Source organism: Camelus ferus, chromosome X (assembly GCF_009834535.1).
Source record: "Camelus ferus isolate YT-003-E chromosome X, BCGSAC_Cfer_1.0, whole genome shotgun sequence".
NCBI classification, from domain to species: Eukaryota; Metazoa; Chordata; class Mammalia; order Artiodactyla; family Camelidae; genus Camelus; species Camelus ferus.
Genome location: NC_045732.1, coordinates 18,034,017 through 18,052,266, shown reverse-complemented (window position 1 = coordinate 18,052,266; position 18,250 = coordinate 18,034,017). Strand labels below are relative to the sequence as shown.

The following is an 18,250-nucleotide window of genomic DNA, read 5'->3' as shown; positions in this document are numbered from 1 at the left end:
AGCGGCTTCCACAACTCCTTACATCCCTGGGAAAAGTCTCCAATTCCCCTCCCCCTTGTACAGGGCGAACAGGAGGCAGCTTTATGTAACAAAAAAATTGTTTTGTGCTTAGGACCTGCCCAGCTCATTTAAGTCTCATCACAACCCAAGTTGTACTGTGTTATCATCACCATCCCTATTTTACAACGGAGGAACCGGAGGCAAAGAGAGGCTGAGTCACCTGCCCAAGGTCATGCAGCTAAGAAGTGGTGGAGGCAGGATCCGAACCCGTGCAGCCAAGCTTCGCGGACTGCGTGACGAGCGGACTCCAGGTAATGACAGGTTTCCCAGGAGGTCGCGTTGGGACCTTCGCCCTGAACAGAGCACCTGCTGGGCCTATCCACCCCTCCCAGGGCCCAGCGAGCATCTCTCCCGGGCAGGAGGGGCGCCCAGGCCGAAGGGCAGCGGAGCAGGCGGGGGCGAGGGAGCGGCAGGGCTTGGGGGGTGGGGCGGAGCGAGAGGATCGGAGCGGCGGCGGCGGCGGCGGCGGCAGCCTGTCAATCAAAGGGTGTCGCCCTGGCCCACGGCCCCGGAGACCCACAGACTCCCGCCTCCCGCTTCCCTGCGGCCACCGCCGGCGAAGCGCTGAGTCACGGTGAGGCAGCTGCGCGCGGCGCCGCCGAGCCCGCCCTCCCCGCGCCCCGCCCCGCCCCGACGCGCGTGAGGAGCGAGCGAGCGCCCGCGGGGTGGGAGGGGCCAGGGCTGGCGGGTCCCCGTCCTTCCGGGCCCACTTGAGACGCTCAGGGGAGTCCCCAGGGAGATGACCAGAGGTGCTTAAATAGTCCTCTGCAATTTGGTGCTAGTGGCAGACTGCCTTTCTTTCTGCAGAGCGCTGCGATCTGGTAAGTGCCTCATCAGTTGTTCACGTGCACAGAATTTAATTGTAGAAGTCTGGAAAGACCCAGAAATAGTCCACATGGGAAGTAAAATACTTTTTAGGTGCTCATAGGTAGGTGATGACCGTTCTGTACGCCTTGGAGGATTGAGCTCATTTCTGTGTCCCACAGTTAAACACCCAATAAATACTTACTGAGTGCCCGGCTCTGGGCGGGCGCATTTCAGAGTAAGCCTTGACTGACTGGAGGGCTTTTCAGAGTGGATTGCTCTAAATAGCAGCAGCTCCCATTCCTAGAGCACTGACTGCACTCCTTTAAGGTAGGCAGTCTTATTACTTCTGTTTCACAGGTGGGGAACCTGAGGAACAGAAAGGCTTAGCAGTTGGCCTCAGGTCGCACAGCTGGTACATGGTGAACCTGGTATGCAGACCCAGGCTGTGGGGCTCCAGAATCTATTCTTGCATCTCGGTTTGAGTGGGCATCTTTGAAGGAATGGATTATAGATCGCTTGAAGAAGAGCTTTACAGATTGGGGGTACTGTCTGCAAGCTTTTAAAGTGGAAAGGGAATTGATTCTATTTGTTCTGTGATATTCGGTTGAGTAGACTTTAGACCCACAAAGAGGAAGCGCTTTTGAATTCAGGAGATCAATGAGTCCCCAAAATACAGATTGTGTTGTCAAGGGTACCTCCTTCATGAGTTTCCTGTGCTCATGAAGAAGACTTCACGAGAAAGCACGAAGATTTCTTGCCACTTAGTTGTCCCTGAACTTCAGGGATAGTTCTTTGAGATGACCCTCAAAGATCCCTTTCGATGCCAAGATCAGGAACATTCACGTGAGAGTCACAGACCTCTTGGTGTTTCTCCGTGTTCCCTGTGTCACCACACAAATCTCTCAGCTCCTGGTAGCACCTACCTCATGGGGCAGCGTGGGGTAGGAGGTAGGTTGAGAAATTTCAGTGAGGTAAAGCTGGTAAAGTGCTCATTAGAGGTTTTTGGTAAGTGCCCTACAGAGCTGTTATTGCTTAACCTTGTAAAAGATGACCATAGGACTACACCAGTTAACAACTGTCAATAACTATTAGGGTGCTGGGAACCTAGTTAGTACTCATACGTGTTCACCATCATTATTGTTGTTTTAAAGCACCTAGCTCAGGTTTTGTACAGAGTAAGCAGTTAATAAATTGTAGCTGTTAATATTTTGGGCAGGTGTAAATTTAATATCCTTTATTTTATTGTCCTTGGCTAGTCCCTCCTGTATGACTTCTCTGTTCTGTTATCCCTCCTCTTGCTCTCCATCCTTTACAGCTCAGCCTCAGAACACTCTTTTTAGCCTTTGACATGGCATCCTTCAAGAGGGTTACCCTCTCAGTGCTCAGCCGAGAGCAGCCGGAAGGGGTTGGAGCTCGGGTCCGCAGAAGCATCGGCAGACCTGAGGTACGCTGGTTGGGTGGCTGTTTCGTACTTTTTTGTAGAAGGGACTAGGGGGACGCTGAGGGTAAACTTGGGAAGAGAGGGCATGAAACAATCTTGAGCTGCCGTGTGGGGCACCATTGGGGCCAACCCAAACTTAGCAATTGGGGTCCCCCCAGGACCAGCCCCAGCCCAAAGCAGGTTTCTATACCATGGATTCAGCAGTCCTGAGCAAAGGGTACAGCCGAAGCATCTGCACCTTCTCCACACGCCCATGTCCCACCCAGGGTTGGTCTGTCTGCCTCAGCATGCACATCACCACACACACCCACGTGGTAGCCCCGAAGTTTACATGCCCATGGGTCAGTGCACCAGGGAGAGACTTGGTCCCCTTTCCAAATTCCCAGGAGAGATAATCTGATTGGCTCAGCTTGGGTCAAATCTCTACTCTTGGCCAATCAGCCATAGCCAGGGATTTGAGTTTATAGACCACTGAGACCCAACTCTGTGGACCTCTTGGTGGAGGGTAAGTAGGGGCTTCTTTCCAAGAAGGTGATTATAGGTTAAGTAGACGTCTTTCAACATTAGAGAGCAGTTTTCTTTGAAAATTATGGCAGATATGGAACTTGTGGAAAAGAAAATTTTATATGCACAGAAAGGTAATCAAATGGTGGTTCTAGTACAGGGAATACAGTGCCCAGCACCATATGAGATTCCAAAAATAGAATTCCTTCTATTGAGATTTAATCGACATACAACATTTTAGTTTCAGGTGTACAACACAATGATTCAATGTTTGTATGTATTGCAAAATGATCACAATTCTAGTTAACATCTGTCACCATACGTAGAGAATTTTTTTTCTTGTGATGGGAACTTTTAAGATCCACTTTATTAGCAACTTTCAAATAGGCAATATGGTATTAACTACAGTCACCATGTAGTATATTACATACCCAGGACTCATTTATTTTGTAACTGAAAGTTTGTACCTTTTGACCCCCTTCATCCATCCATCCAGCATGCTCCCCCCTAAGTTTGGCAACCACCAGTCTGTTCTCTGAATCTATGAGCTTATTTTCTGTTTTGCCTTGTTTTGTTTTTAGATTCCACATGTAAGTGAGATCATACTGTATCTGTCTTTCTCTGTCTGACTTACTTCACTTGGCATAATGCCCTCAAGGTTCAAACATGTTGTTGCAAACAGCAAGATTACATTCTTTTTTTGGCTGAGTAATATTCCATTGTATACATATACTACATTTTCTTTTTTCCTCTTTTTTTTTTTACCATTATTATTTTTTTTTATTGAGGTACAGTCAGTTTACAATGTTGTGTCAATTTCTGGTATACCACATTTTCTTAGTCCCTTCACCTGTTGGTGGACACTTAGGTTGTTTCTGTTTCTTGATTATTGTAAATAGTGCTGCAATGAACCTGGGGATGCATGTATCTTTTTAAGTTACTGTTTTTGTTTTTGGTTAAATATCCAAGAATGAGATTGCGGGATCATATGGTAGTTCTGTTTGTAATTTTTTTGAGGAACCTCCATACTGCTTTCCATAGTGGCTGCACCGGTTACATTGTGCACAAGTGTTCCCTTTTCTGCACATCCTCACCAACACTTGTTATTTCTTATCTTTTTGATAATAGCTTTTCTAACAGTTGTGAAGTGCTGTCTCATTGTATTTTGAGTTGCATTTCCCTGATTAGTGATGTTGTGCATCTTCTAAAACATATTTTTGGATAAAGAAAGAAGTAGATTAGGGAAGTAGATTCTTTATGAAAAGTGGGGCTGATTTGTTCCTCTTTTTAAAATCTGCTCTCATACTCTCACACTCTTTCTGTCATTGGCGGCTTATTCATTTGAGAATATCTTTTGAGATCCATCAAACATTGTTTTCCAAAGGGATACATGCAAATTGGATTACTCCAAGGGCTAAGTGCATGGTGGCTGTTGGGAAGATGCATATGGATGTAGTATTATATTCTACTGAGCCACATCACTATTGGAACAGTTGTGAAGAATTCAGACACCCGTCAGTAAACCCATTATTGTATGTTGAGGGTAGCTTATACTTTAATTACTCCATCTGTCAGGAGTTTTTGGTCTTGTGAACCACTTTGACGGTCTGCTGAAACCTATCAATTCTTTCTCAGAATAATGTTTCTTAAATACATAAAATACATAGTCTTACATGCAAAGGAAAATTTTTATATTGAAATATGGTTAGCAAAATATTACAAAACAAATTCGTATCTTAAATAACAACTCTAGTAACATTAAATAAGAAGCTTTGGTGGCCGTTTTCATAACTCCTGGATTTCAAAGCTGTGAGGGGCCTGAACAATGGTTCATACACCTGCAACGATGGTAATGTAATATGAAAAGAGCCTTGATTTCTGCTGGTGACAAAGTCACAGGTCCTGGTCATTTACTGTGGTTCTTTGGCTACATTCCTTTTTTTTTTTAAAAAGTTTTTATTTATGTATTTTCTTCTTTTGGGGAGGATAATTAGGTTTGTTTATTTATTTTTAATGGAGGTACTGGGGATTGAACCCAGGACCTTGTGCATGCTAAGCAGGCACTCTGCCACTGAGCTATACCCTCCCCCTTGGCTACATTCCTAAATAAAGGAAATGTCCAGTTTCAGGCTGGAGAAGGATGGTGGTGACTGTTGCACCCCACTGTAAATGGACTTAATCCCACTCCACTGGATACTTAAAAATGGTTAAAATGGTAAATTTCCCATTATGTTTGTTGTACTACCAAAAAAAATTCAGGAGAAAAAAACATTTCAGTTAGAGGTTAATGAAAATAAAGATGTGTTTTTTTTCCGGCCAAGTTTATAGTCACTCTGAATTCTATGCATGGTACCCAGTTAAGAGTCCCTGGCTGAAAACCTATGCTTTAAAGATCCCCATAGTCTATTAATTCAAAAGGTCTCCCATGCCCCAGGCGTGCCTCTACCCTAAAGAAAAATAAATAGATAGAAATCATTCATAATGCCATCACTTGGTTTAATCACCATTAAGATGGAGGGTATTTCCTCTTGTATCCATGTAATTATGTAGTTTACGTCTTGGGGATTGTACAGAATAAATAACTTTGTGTCCTTAGTTTTTCATTTAACATGGTAGCATAAGCACTTCCCATGTTATTATAAATTCCTCATGAACACCATTTAAGTGGCTATGACATATTTCGGTGTTTGGGCATACCATTATTCTCTTACTCCTGGCCCGACTTTTGACCGTTTCGAGCGTTACCATATTTGTTGGCACTCCACACATGGCCAACTTGCCAGAAAGGTGGACCCCCAACTCCCCAATCTGCAGAGAAGGAAAGCCATCACTCTGCCTTCAAGGTGGTTCCTTTTCAAACTTTTTGCACCAAGATTTTGTCTCTGAAGAATCATCTCATCAAGTTTGGAGTCCAGAGCTATTTTAGCGTAGAATTTACAACAGTGTTCAGCATTAGTGGCCCTAAGTGACATGTTGCCTGTGACTGTAAATGTGGAGGTAGAGGAATTCATGGTTCTCTCACTGAGCCTTTTGGTGGTGAGTGATAAAGGAGAGATGGGGTGGGGCTGACTGGCACCTTCTACTAACAGTTGTCTCTGGTCCGGGGCAGCCAGGCTGGAATTGGAATGATTGTACAGTGTGATGTTAGCGGGGAGTTCCTCTGTGGTCCCAGCAGGAGGGAAACCCACCAGTCCTCTGCATTTGCCTCCCTGCCCCACTCCCCTTTCCACCAGGCAGTCCTTGGTGGGATGTGATTTTCCTTGGACCACTCTTATTCAGGCAGACCTCAGAGATATTGAGGGTTCCTTTCCAGACCACTGCAATAAAGCGAGTATTGCAAAAAAGTGGGTCACATGAATATTTTGGTTTCTTGGTGCATATAAAAGTTATGTTTACAGTATACTGTAGTCTATTAAGTGTGCAATAGTATTGTGTCAAAAAAACAAGGTACGCACCTTAATTAAAAAATACTTTATTGCTAAAAAATGCTAACTGACATCAGAGCCTTCAGTGAGTTGTAGTGATAACGTCAGATCACTGGTCACAGATCATCATAACAAATATAATAACAATGAAAAAGGTGAAATATTGTAAGAATTACCAAAATGTGACACAGAGACACAAAGTGAGCAAATACTGTTGGAAAAAATGGTGCTGATAGCCTTACTCAAAGCAGGGTTGCCCCAAACCTTCACTTTGCAAAATACTCAGTGTCTGCCAAGTGCAATACTTCAAAGTGTAATAAAACAAGGTATGCCTGTATATACTTTCTTTTTTTAAAAATTTGCATTCTTTTTATTGAAGTATAGTCAGTTTATAATGTGTCAATTTCTGGTGTACAGCATCATGTTTCAGTCATACATGTACATACATATATTCATTTTAATATTCTTTTTCATTATAGGTTACTACAAGATATTGAATAGAGTTCCCTGTGCTACACAGTAGAAACTTGATATTTATCTATTCTGTATATATTTTCTATTAGGGAGAATTTCTAACATAGAAAAGTGGAAAAGAGCATAATGAATCTCTGTGTACCCAGCCTCCAGAAAGATCAATTCATGGGTAGTCTTGTTTCATCTCTGCCCCATCCATTTCTTCCCTCAAAGTGTTTTGAAGTCAGTCATTCCATTTCGCTCATAAATATTTCAGTTTGTATCTCTGAAAGATAAGAACGTAAAAAATAGAACTGTAACTCCATTAGCACACTTAAAAATGATGCATTTCTTAATATCATCAAACAACCTTGACTAATCTTTAGCTGATACAGCCTCTGTAGTGACTCTCCATCAGTGTCTCTAGAAGTTGAGTCAGGGTAGAGGAACACAGAGTCACAGCTCAAGTCCGTTCAGGGCCGTAACTAGACCTCGGTCTGGACTCTGTGCTGGCAGTTTCATCCTGCCTTCTCGTCGTTACCCTCAGGCTGAGTAGGCCCCGGGGGTACTGAGCTGTTGGAGTCTACCTTTGAGGGACCTCTCCCCTTTTCTGCTGCCATATTATCTTGACGTATCCGGGCCTTTTGTTGGGTATTGGGGGGGGGGTCCTCTCCTGATTCTGAGCTGCTGCCACACGCATTAGTGCCATTTTACCAGTTATATTAGGTGCAGTTGTGTATGACTGAAAGCATCCTCCAAAAGCAGTGGTTTACATAGGTAAGGATTTGTGTTTCTGTTTTGAAAAACCCAAAAGTAGGCAGTCCAGGGTTGGCCTGGAAGCCCCACACTTGTCAGCCCAATGCTCTTTCTAAATTTATCATTCTTAGTGTACCAGCTTATGGCCCAAGACAGCTGTTGGAGCAGTTGCAACTTGGGTGCAGAAAGGAGGAAGGGGGGAACAGCGAAAGGATATATGCCAGCTGTCTGTCCTCCTTTTATAAGGGATTTCCCTAAAAGTCCCACCCAACAACTTCTGCATACCTCTCATTAGCCGGATTTGGTCATATGACCACAGCTACAGAGGAGGCTAAGGACCAAACACAAGCACCACTTGGGATGTTGGTGGAGTACCTTCTATATACACAGAATTATTCTAGATTCAGTGACGCATCAAAGCAAAGCATAATGTCGGCCCTGCCTCCAAGGAACTGACATTACTGGCAGCTACTTCCACTGCTTCCTGATTTAAATCAGACACCAGGCTGCTGGAACTTTGTGAAGGGAGTGGCACAGGCTTGAGGGGTGGTGGCCATGGGTTTGACTGGCCTTCTCAAGAGATCAAAAGAAAGCTTGGAAGCTGCCAACTGAAAGTGGCAGCCAAAGGATCTGGAATTGTTTAAAGAAAAGGAAATTCTCATATGGTTCAAAAACTTTGAAAGAACATCACTTTAATATGTAGAAAGAGAAAGATGTCAGTGAGTTGGGGACCAAGTCAAGATATTTTAGAAAATCTGAATTCTTACATAAATCAGATCTTGTCTGCAGGTAGCAAGTGTCTCTAATGTGTTCTTGCATACTTGCTGAATGTTTAGAGAATGTTAGGAACTTGGATGAGGGCTAGTACCCAGCCTGCAAATAACACTTCAGGACAATAGTCTAATGCAAGACACTCCTGCTTGTTGGAGGAAGAGTGTCTCTTATACATGTACCCCATCCTTTGTCCAGGTAAACACTTCATCCGTCTTTCACATCTGACTTTCAAGCCTTCTACAGTCTTTTCCTTGTGCCGGCTTTTGAACCGTATGTGTCCGTGTGCCATGGATTGGTGACCACAGGATTGAATATGTGACCCATATATCACAAATAGCACTTCCCAGACAATGAATAAGTACTGTTCTGTGGGTGTGGATGGTGATGAGGGTAGGACTGGAAAGGGGGAACCTCTTCTTTTCACAATTTAGTTGACGGCAGGACATATTTGCTCATGTTAAACTCTTTGAGCCCAAGAAGCCATAAATATCTCTTGATCTCATCTTTACCCACATTTTAATACCAGAGAACCACAATAATGTAGACCTAAAAAGCCATCTCGAGACTCCAACCCCTTTGTTTTATATGTAGGGAAGTTGTGTCTCACAGATCTAACAGGTACCACACATCTGTGTAGACCCTGCAGCGTTCTGGGCACTGCACTGGGTGCTCTGCAGGCACTGTGCCCAGTCCTTCAAGATACGTATTATCCTGTGAGAAGAAAACATGTGTAATAAGGTATGAGAGTTTTCATCCTCTCTTCCTTCCCAACCCCAGTTCCATTCCTGGGCTTGCCTCGAGCTGAAAGGGAGTTATGAGTGACAGGATGAGACTGAAAGAATCCGAGATCTGATTTCCACTGGAAAGGGCTGAGAGCTCCTGGTGGAAGAGAAAAGAGTAAATTCAGAAGGTAAGGGGACAGAGGAGAAAAGGGAAGAGCTCTCTCCATGTGTTCGGAGGAGACTTGAAGGGTTAAAGTGAGAGAAGCTGGAAATATTGGGGACATGAATTGGAGAGGAGTAAGGCAGATTTGAAACACATCTCTAAGTAGAAGCCCCCTTTGGCATTTTTGAGAGAATTCAATAAATATTTGAATTGAATTCCAATTACTTTTTAATATATTTTAAAATTATCTTTTAAAAAAACAAGGGAGGGCAGGAGGTGGTAATTAGGTTTGTTTGTTTATTTATTTATTTAATGGAGATGCTGGGGGATTGAACCCAGGACCTTGGGCATACTGAGTATGCTCTCTACCTTCTCCCCAGTTACTTTTTAATATTGGGCTAGATGAACACTGGGCTGAGATGGGTTACAAAGTGGCCCAGCTTTATATGGTTACAGCCCATATTTTAAAGTGAAGAAACTGAGACTTGATTAGGTTACAAAAACTTGTAGTAGCTTGTTGAATTTGTGTGCACGTGTGTCTGTACTATATATGTTATATGTGTGTACATAAATATGTGTGTACATGTGTGTATGTGTATTTTTTCCCATAGAAAGTGAAAATAAGAGCCAAGTCAGAGGGACAAAGAGAAGGTTTGGTACTTTCATTTCTAGCAATATGACAGAGTAGATACCCTAAAACAAACAAGCAAACAAACGAACAAATAAATAAGTAAATAAATAGCTGAGCTGACAGGAAGTTAGAGAAATTCTTAGAGTCCAAAAGCAATGAAAAGGAAAGAAGAAATAGGAAATCTGAATAGTTCTGTAGCATTAGGGTAAGTGAATCAGTGTTTTAAAAGTTTATCACAAAGATGAGAGCTCCAGGTGATTTTTACAATTTTACCAAATGTTTTACATTCAGATAATTCCAGTAATATACAGACTCTCCAGGAGGTGACACCCTGGGGAGTCCTCACATCACTTTATGAAGTAATGTTATCTTGCAATCAAGACCAGACAAGGATGGCAAGTGAAAGGATAATTACATCACATTTATGAGCATTTTTGCAAGAATCATAAGCAAAATATTGACCAACCAAATACAGCAATGTGTAAAAAAGATAATATATCATGACCAAGTTTGGAGTGTCTGAAGAAAGCAAATTTGGTTTAATATTAGAAAATCTATTTATATAACTTACCAACATTAAGAGATTAAAGGAGAAAAAAACATATAATGTCTCCATCAGTGTCGAAAACGCGTTCAATAAAATGCAACATCCACTTATGCTAGAAAGTTTAATAAAGTAGAAATAAAAGGAAAATTATGTAACCTTATGAAGGGAATCTACAGAAAGCCTGCATTAAACAACCTGGTTGCCAGTGAAACTGTAAAAAGCAGTCTGTGTAATATTAGGGACAAGGACAAGGATGTCTGTTGCCATCTATTCTACTCAACATTGTTGTAGAGGCGTTAGCTTGCAAAAAGACAGAAAAAGGAATCGAAAGTATAAGGGTTGAAAATTAAGGGGGGAAAAAACAGTTATTTGCCAGCGGGTGTTGGTTGAAATATTACTCCCCAATATTCACCCCCTCCCTGTAACAGAATTACACACTCTCACCCACTTTTAGGTGCATTACCCATGAGTCTCTTAGGGAGGGTTTAAGTGCCCTCTTCTCTGCCTTTGGGCTTGGCCATGTCACATGCTTTGACCAACAGGACGTGTTATTGTGGTTTTCCACCACTGGCCCTTGTCTATGAGAACAGCATGTCCTAGACAGTGGCCACTGTTTCAACTTGGGACCAGAATAAGAAGACATGTAGAGGCCAGCCAAACCCAGCCAAACCCAGAGAAGCTGCAGCCTGCCACAGCTTTAATCTAATGCAAGCAAAAGATAATTTGTGAGCTGCTGGGCAAAAGCTTATTGATAAATACACTAGTGATATCAATGTCTGCAAAGAAAACCCAAAAGAAGCTACAGATCAATTATTCAAATTAATAAGAGCTTAACAATGTTCAAAATTGCCTTTTTATTCATGTATCTAATCCCCAGCAGCAAGCTGTTCAAAAACTTTAAAAATGCTATTTACATTATTATAGCTTTGTAATATAGTTTGAAATCAGGGAGTGTGATGCCTCCAGCTTGATTCTTCTGAAGATTGTTTTGGCTATTTGGAGTCTTGTGTGGTTCCATACATATTTTAGGAATATTTGTTCTATTTCTGTGGAAAATGCTATTGGGATTTTGATAGGGATTGTGTTGAATCTGTAGATTGTTTTGAGTAATGTGAACATTTTAACAATATTAATTCTAAGACATGAACACAGAATACGTTTCCATCTGTTTGTGTCATCTTTACTTTCTGTCATCAGTGTCTTAGATTTTTCAATGTACAGGTCTTTCTCCTTCCTGGTTAAATTTATTCCCAGGAATTTTATTCTTTGTGATGCAATTGTCACTGGGATTGTTTTCTTAATTTCTCTTTCTAATAGTTCATTGTTAGTGCCTAGAAATGCAACAGATTATTGTAGCACGTGTTTGAAAGCTGCCAAGAGGGTAAATCATAAAAGTTCTCATCACAAGAAAAAAATTTCTGTACCTCTGTATGGGGACAGGTGGTAACTAGACTTCCTGTGGTGATCATTTCGCAGTATTTCCAAATATCAAAATCATTACCTTGTATATCCGAAACTAATATATTGTTATATGTCAGTTGTACCTCAATAAAAATACTATTTACAACACCATAAAAAGTATGTTAGTTGGCAGTAATTTTAATATATGTAAAATCTTTAGGGAGAAAATTACAAATCCTATTGAAAGACATTTTAAAAGACCTAAATAAATGGAGATAACCATGTTTATGAATAGGAAAACTCACTATATAATTGTCAGTGCTTCCCATATTAATCCATAGATTCATAGAAATTCCAATCAAAAGTCCAAAATTTTTGTTTGTAGAAGTTCTTAAATATTCTAAAATTTATATAGAATAATAAATGGCCAAGAAGAACCAAGACAGTCATAAAGATACACTGATAACAGGCAGATCTGTTTCCACCTCTCATTTGAGCTCAAGATTTAGCTTCAGTTGCTGTCTAGCTTTTGCATAATATACTGGACACTGAATATTCACAGTTCTATTTATATAAATATCATTTATATGCAATATCTCAAACTCAACTTGACCTAAAATGAAGTCACCGTGGCTTTCTATTTCTTGTGCTTCTGGATGGTCCTACCATCATCCCGGGTACCATAGCTAGAAATTTGGGAGTGATCCCAAATCCCATTCTCCATCACTACCGCCGTTGCCTTAGACCTGGCCTTTGTCTTTGCCTGCCTGTTAAAATCACCTTCTCAATACTCTGCCTCCTGTCTCTTCTTTTTCCAAACCATCTTCTATCTGTATGCTAGAGTGATCTTTCTAAATCTGATCGTCTCAACCTTTCATTTAACCCCATCACCTTCAGGATAAAACCTCACCTCAAACTTTAAGATTTGGCCTCTATCCTCAGCTCACCTCTCATCATGATTCTGTGTGCATCTTTTGCTCCAATAGAGTAGTTTCTTTGAAGTTCTTCAAGCTTGTCAAGCTGCTTCTTTGATCTTTTATTTAGAATATTCTTCCTTCTCCCCTTTCTACTTGATTAACTTCTACTTAAAGACCCAGCTCAAGTGACACCTCCCTGGTAGACCCTTCCCTGAGCCCATCCCGGTCTCATATGCATTCTCTCCCTCCAGAGAGCGCAATCATTACAGTGCAATCATTGATTTCCTAGTCTGTTCCCCCAAGAGACTCTATGAATCTGTTTAGGATATAGACTGTCTTGTTTGTACTTGACTATTTAGGTCTTAGATGATCATGAAATGTTTGTCCACTTCTCATGATATATCAGCTCTTTAACTTAGTGAATCCATGTGTGAGTGAGTGTGTGTGTGTGTGTGTGTGTGTGTATGTGTGTGTATGTGTGTGTGTGTGTAAGGAGTTCTTTCCCGAAAACAACTTTCATTGCCGATAGTTGCTCTTCGGCAATATCGTTTTCAGTGAGATTTTCTAGATCTGTTCATGAATGTTGCCCCTAGTAGTGTGGCTTAAAAGGCATGTCTAATCTGCTGGATTTGATTTTTATTTCAGTTAAAAAATCTGGATCCATTTTTACTGTTTGATGAATTTAAAGGCGGTAGACCAGGCGGATTTCCTGATCACCCACACCGAGGTTTTGAAACAGTAAGTAAAACAATTTGACTGCAAAAGTGTGTGTTTTAAATTTTACCTCTGTTCTTAAAAAATTAGTAATCACTTCTAATAGAAAATTCAAATTTAGAAGCAGCGAATAACAGGCAAAACTTAATTTACAAGTTCCTGGCTATTATTGAATTGTATTATCTATTTTACACGAAGTATCTTCAAATTTAAATATTTACTGTAAATCTTTGAATTTGTGCTGCTGGAGACATTCCTATTTGAGCAGTTAAATAAAGAGCGAGAATTGGCTTCTTAAAAATATTTATATAATTAAAATAATCTATTGGAGATAGAAGAAACAATTTAAGATGTGATTAAGATAATTTTGTATAGAAAACTTGCTTCTCTTCAAGAATATTCAGAAATGTTTTACCTCATGTGATATAATGTTTTAAACCCTACAAGGCAAGCCAAGAACACTATTAGTATTTCAACTCAATTTCAAGGGATTATAGAATCAAGGGGCTGAAATCGAACATGGCCTAAAAATTGGGATTTTAAGGCCATACATATACATTTACAAATTAAACTGTAAAATTCATAGTGATTTTGCTGAACACTTATTTTCAGTTTTAGCCAGATGAGGAAATAAAAGTGTGAACACAATGTTGGGGCGCTTTCAGAGATTCCTCTTCTCCACACACGTATATATTCTGGGAAAATGTGGGGACAGTTCCTAACAAAGTTGAGTCATGCGCTCCATGAGAAGAACCTATATTCTTAGAAAACAGACCAGGGCTTAGTGTGTCTGTCAAGCTAGTTTCTGAATGAGTAAATATTCATTGACATCTGGCAACGTGCAGGCGTTGTTGTCTGGTGATCTTTTGTATGTTGAGCAGGGTGTCTGTGTGCTGGGGAGTGTGAGCAGAGGGAGGGAGGCTGACGGAGGAGGAGGTGTGATCCCTGCTAGCCTCCAGGATGCAGTCTAGTTCAGGAGGTGAGAGAGGGACAGGTAAAGAGTGAAGCACTGTAGTGTAAAAAATGGAATAAGCCTAGAAGCTTCTGGAAACAGTATGAAGGATTAAGGTTGTTTGACCCATCTCCCTTCTTCCCTTAGCCTTTTGCCTTCCGGTTCTGTTCTCTTGTGACCACTTCGAGGCCACCGTGCCTTGCTTTACATCAATAATGGAAGCCATTCCTTTCACCTCCCCTACACCTGGGCTAGATTCTGACCCAGTTCCCAAAACAGGTCTCCCCACTGTGCTCTTCTGTTTCTGGTATCAGGAGATTCTCACCATCCCACAGCTGCAGCTACCATTGTATTAATCCTTCAAGATCTTTCCAGATATTACCATCTCCATCATGTTTTCCAGACAATCCCAAGAGGATCTACTTTTTCTGTCGTTTGGCCCCAATAACAGATTTTTGCAGTCTCATACACGTTAGATCTTTATGGTGGCCTTGATCATACCCTCTGTCTTGTATTTGACTAGGAGTTGCCTCAGTTAACAGTTGCTTCAGCTCAGGTAATCCCGCCCATCGCCACGTTCTCCGGGTGGAGATGCTCAGTAACTCCTGGCTGAATTTAACTGGATAATAAAAAGAGATGGTTTTCACTGAATATGATGAATATATTAAATAAAATGAATGATGAAACACATTGCTTTCCTTTCCATTGTGGAAAGAAAATTTAGTTTCCTTTATAAATTCAAATTTATAAATTGTAAGTTACTCAACTTGAAACTACTCTGAGAAGGGGTTCAACTGTAGAAGATTGGTATTTGGCTCTTTACTTTTGAATAAGACTTTTGCTTAAAATTGTAGTTGGAATCACAGCCAGTCCTCATCATTTGCAAAGTCGCCTACACGCTGAATTTACTTGTCACCCCCAGATCAATCCCTGTGGCGCTTACGCCCGCATTCGTGGGCATGCGCAGAGCACCCCAGCTTGCACACGCTCCCAGCTGATGGTGAACAAAACAACACTGTCTTCTCGTGTCAGCTCTCATACTGTAAACAAGTGTACTTCTTGAGGTCTATTTAGTGCCACATTTGTGTGCTTTTTTGTTGGTGATCTACTGTTTAAAACAGCCCCCAGGCATCGTGCTGAAGTGCTGTCTCATGTCCCTAAGTGTAAGAAGGCTGAGAGGTGCCTTAGGGAGACAACATGGAGACAATACGCGTGTTGGAGAAGCTTCCTGCAGGCCTGACTTGTGCTGCTGTCCGTGAGCTCAGTGCTAATGAATCAACAAAATAGATAGTAAATAAGGTGTCTTTAAACAGCAGCAAACATAGAACAGAGTTCTGTTATTGATTCATTCTTGATTGTAACCAGAGGGTGGCAGGCCCCTAACCCTGTATGTCCCCAGGAGCGATGATTGGGTGTTGGCTCATTCAGTGATCATGGCAATGTTATAGAACGTCACTACTGTCAATGATGAGAATGACCTGTGTCAGTTTCCCCAGGAGTGTAGGTAGGCCAAGGACTCAACTGTCTCTTACTGTGAGCTTTAAAAGTCTGCAGTTCAAAACCAGGTCCACACTTCTAGGCTCGCATCACGTCCTCCCTGGAGCATTTCCTACAGATTTGTTTTCAATTTTGAAAATGCTAATTAACATAAAGAACAGAGTTAGAATCACCTGTTTTATTACCGTACCATCCAGAAATAGGTTTTGCTATTATTTTAATGTAGTTTCTTCCAGTACTTTTCATGCTCTGTGTGTTTTGTCTCTTTTAAAAAACATTATAATGTCAGCATTTTCCCAACATTTAAAAAAAAAACAACTAATCTTTAACAGCTTCATTAAGCAGCTGCCATGAAATTGTACCAATGGACATTGCCACAGCAATGTGTCAGGGCACCTGTTTTTCCTCAGCATCACCAACACAATATATTAACCCACCTTTTCTTTATCTTTACCATCTTGATAAATGAAAAATAATGCCTCATCATAGTTTTAATTTGCATTTCTCTTACCTGAGCAAGATTGATTATCTTTTCATTTTTCAAAGATCTGTCATACCTATTTCTCTCCTTGGCCTATTTTGTTCTGCTGTGTTGGTGACATAATTCTTATTGTTTTATAAATACTCTTTATATATTAAGGAAATCAGGCCCTTTTCAATGATAGGAGTTGAAATAGTGTTAAGAGGGATTAGGCTTGTTTTTCACTGCCTCCAAAGGTAAACCTTTGGATACGAAGCGTAGATGCAAACCAATAGAAGGAAGAACTTTGTAGCAATTCATTATTCAAAGATGGAATAGGCCCCCTGGATCAAAGTGATTTTCTTATGCCTGGAGAAATACAAGCATGTATACTGAATGTTAACATGATGGGTGTGTGATCAGCATCAGTGGTCCTCAAAATAGACTGTGTGTGAGATGACTCAGTGCTGTGCTGGAATAAAATACTAGAGCTCACATTTATTTTTTTAATAAAAATGAAATTATGCTGTCCTAACACATGAATACAAAAGATGAATAAATGTACTTTTTTTAGTCCATGCTCACATTTTAGTCCATGCTCACATTATGTGATCAAAGAAATATAGAGAATATTACTGTACAAAATTCTTCTTACCTCAAATGTGATCTCGGAACCGGCAGTGGTATCACCTGGAATCTCAAGCTCCACTTCCGTCTAGGAATCAGGACCCACATTTCAACCACATCCTCAAGTGGTTGCTATGAACGTTACAATTTGAGAAGTAATCATCTGATGACCCTCCAAACCAGAAATACTATTTTATGAGTTAAGCACAAGAACCTGATTTTACCGAGTAAATGGCTGACCCTTTTTTAAAACTTAAATCTTCAGTTTGCATAGCCGTATATTTTCTGTTAAAAACTTACCTGAATGTTGAGGAAGAAGGAATGCCCTGGCGAAGGAGGCACACCTGGTGGTCCCAGGACAAAGGGGAAAATGCACTTGGTATCTCCTGCCTGAAGTTTGGACTCTGGGGAGCATCGTTTGGAAAGTCCCGAGTGGTCAAGGGTGGAAGGATTTCTGGTTGAGCCTGATACCTTGGTTTACGGCAGCTCTAAATGGTCAGAAACAAAGAACCATCTGAAAAATGCACAACACTCTGCCTTTTTTTATCCATACCCTGCCAAAATTTAGTTTCGCCCAAAAAAGAAGGACTTAAAGTTCACACACTTCCAATGAACCCTTCACCTACCCTGAGAATAGATGTATTTTGTTCCTTTTAAAATCATCCTTTAAATTAGAGCCTTGGGACTTTCCAGGTTTGGGCACTGAAAGTCCCGTGTTCCTAGGAAGCCCTCAATCCTGGGGAAACCAACATGGCCGGTCCCTCCTGCTGAAATTGAACAACTCTTAGGAATAAACTACCATGCCTGCTTCGCAGGGGCATTTTCGGATGGGCTTGTCGATTTTGTCCTTAGTTGGGCTTTGAAATGTTGTATAAAGTTTTTCACTGCAAGCCTCAGCAGGTTCTTTGATTTTGTTCAGGAGAACAAACCAGCTCTGTTTCCAAGGGTGTGCCCATCAGAAAAGCCACACTCATGTTTATTGGTTGGCAGCCAGCAGCGTTTGCATGCAATATGCCTGAACAATATCCCGAGAGGAAGGGGAAGGGTTCTGGTGATTCACACCTAAAACTTACAACTGGATTTAAGCCTCCTGTCTCCCACATGGCCTGTTTTTTCTAACTTGCTGTGCACTTTCAAACCCAAACTATACCATTGTTGAATCAAAGCTAGGGGAGTAGGGAAAAAAGCTTGGTTAAATTCAAAATCCATTTCGGAAGGGAAAATAATAGTCTAGGAAAACTGGGAACAAAGGATATTTTCTGAACCTTATAAAGACTCTCTTGTTCAAGGAACATCCTATGTCATATTTAATATGGAGATATTAGACATGTTCCTGTTATGAGAAGAAAGACAAGAATGTGAGAATGTAGATCAGCAGCATTGTGATTTCATATGGTTG

The 18,250-nt window shown here is 41.1% G+C and overlaps 1 protein-coding gene and 1 long non-coding RNA gene across 4 annotated transcripts in view; one reads left to right on the top strand and one right to left on the bottom strand.

Annotated features, from left to right (window-relative positions):
- Positions 1 to 172: 172 nt before the first annotated feature.
- PIR (pirin) overlaps positions 173 to 18,250 on the top strand; it is a 92,395-nt gene continuing 74,317 nt past the window's right edge. For 2 of the 3 annotated variants that reach the window (XM_014567261.2, XM_006194199.3), the window contains exons 1-3: positions 743 to 881; positions 2,183 to 2,311; positions 13,247 to 13,339. In XM_014567261.2, the coding sequence (XP_014422747.1) occupies positions 2,216 to 2,311; positions 13,247 to 13,339 (189 nt within the window). In that variant the 5' untranslated portion in view covers positions 743 to 881; positions 2,183 to 2,215. Of the gene's footprint in view, positions 312 to 742; positions 882 to 2,182; positions 2,312 to 13,246; positions 13,340 to 18,250 lie in introns of those variants that run through there. The other variant, XM_014567260.2, reaches the window with a different exon arrangement.
- On the bottom strand, positions 6,675 to 17,984 carry LOC116661853. The gene is made up of 3 exons (XR_004317833.1): positions 17,478 to 17,984; positions 17,152 to 17,339; positions 6,675 to 6,976 (listed from the first exon to the last, which is right to left on the bottom strand). It is a non-coding gene; the product is annotated as an uncharacterized LOC116661853 (long non-coding RNA).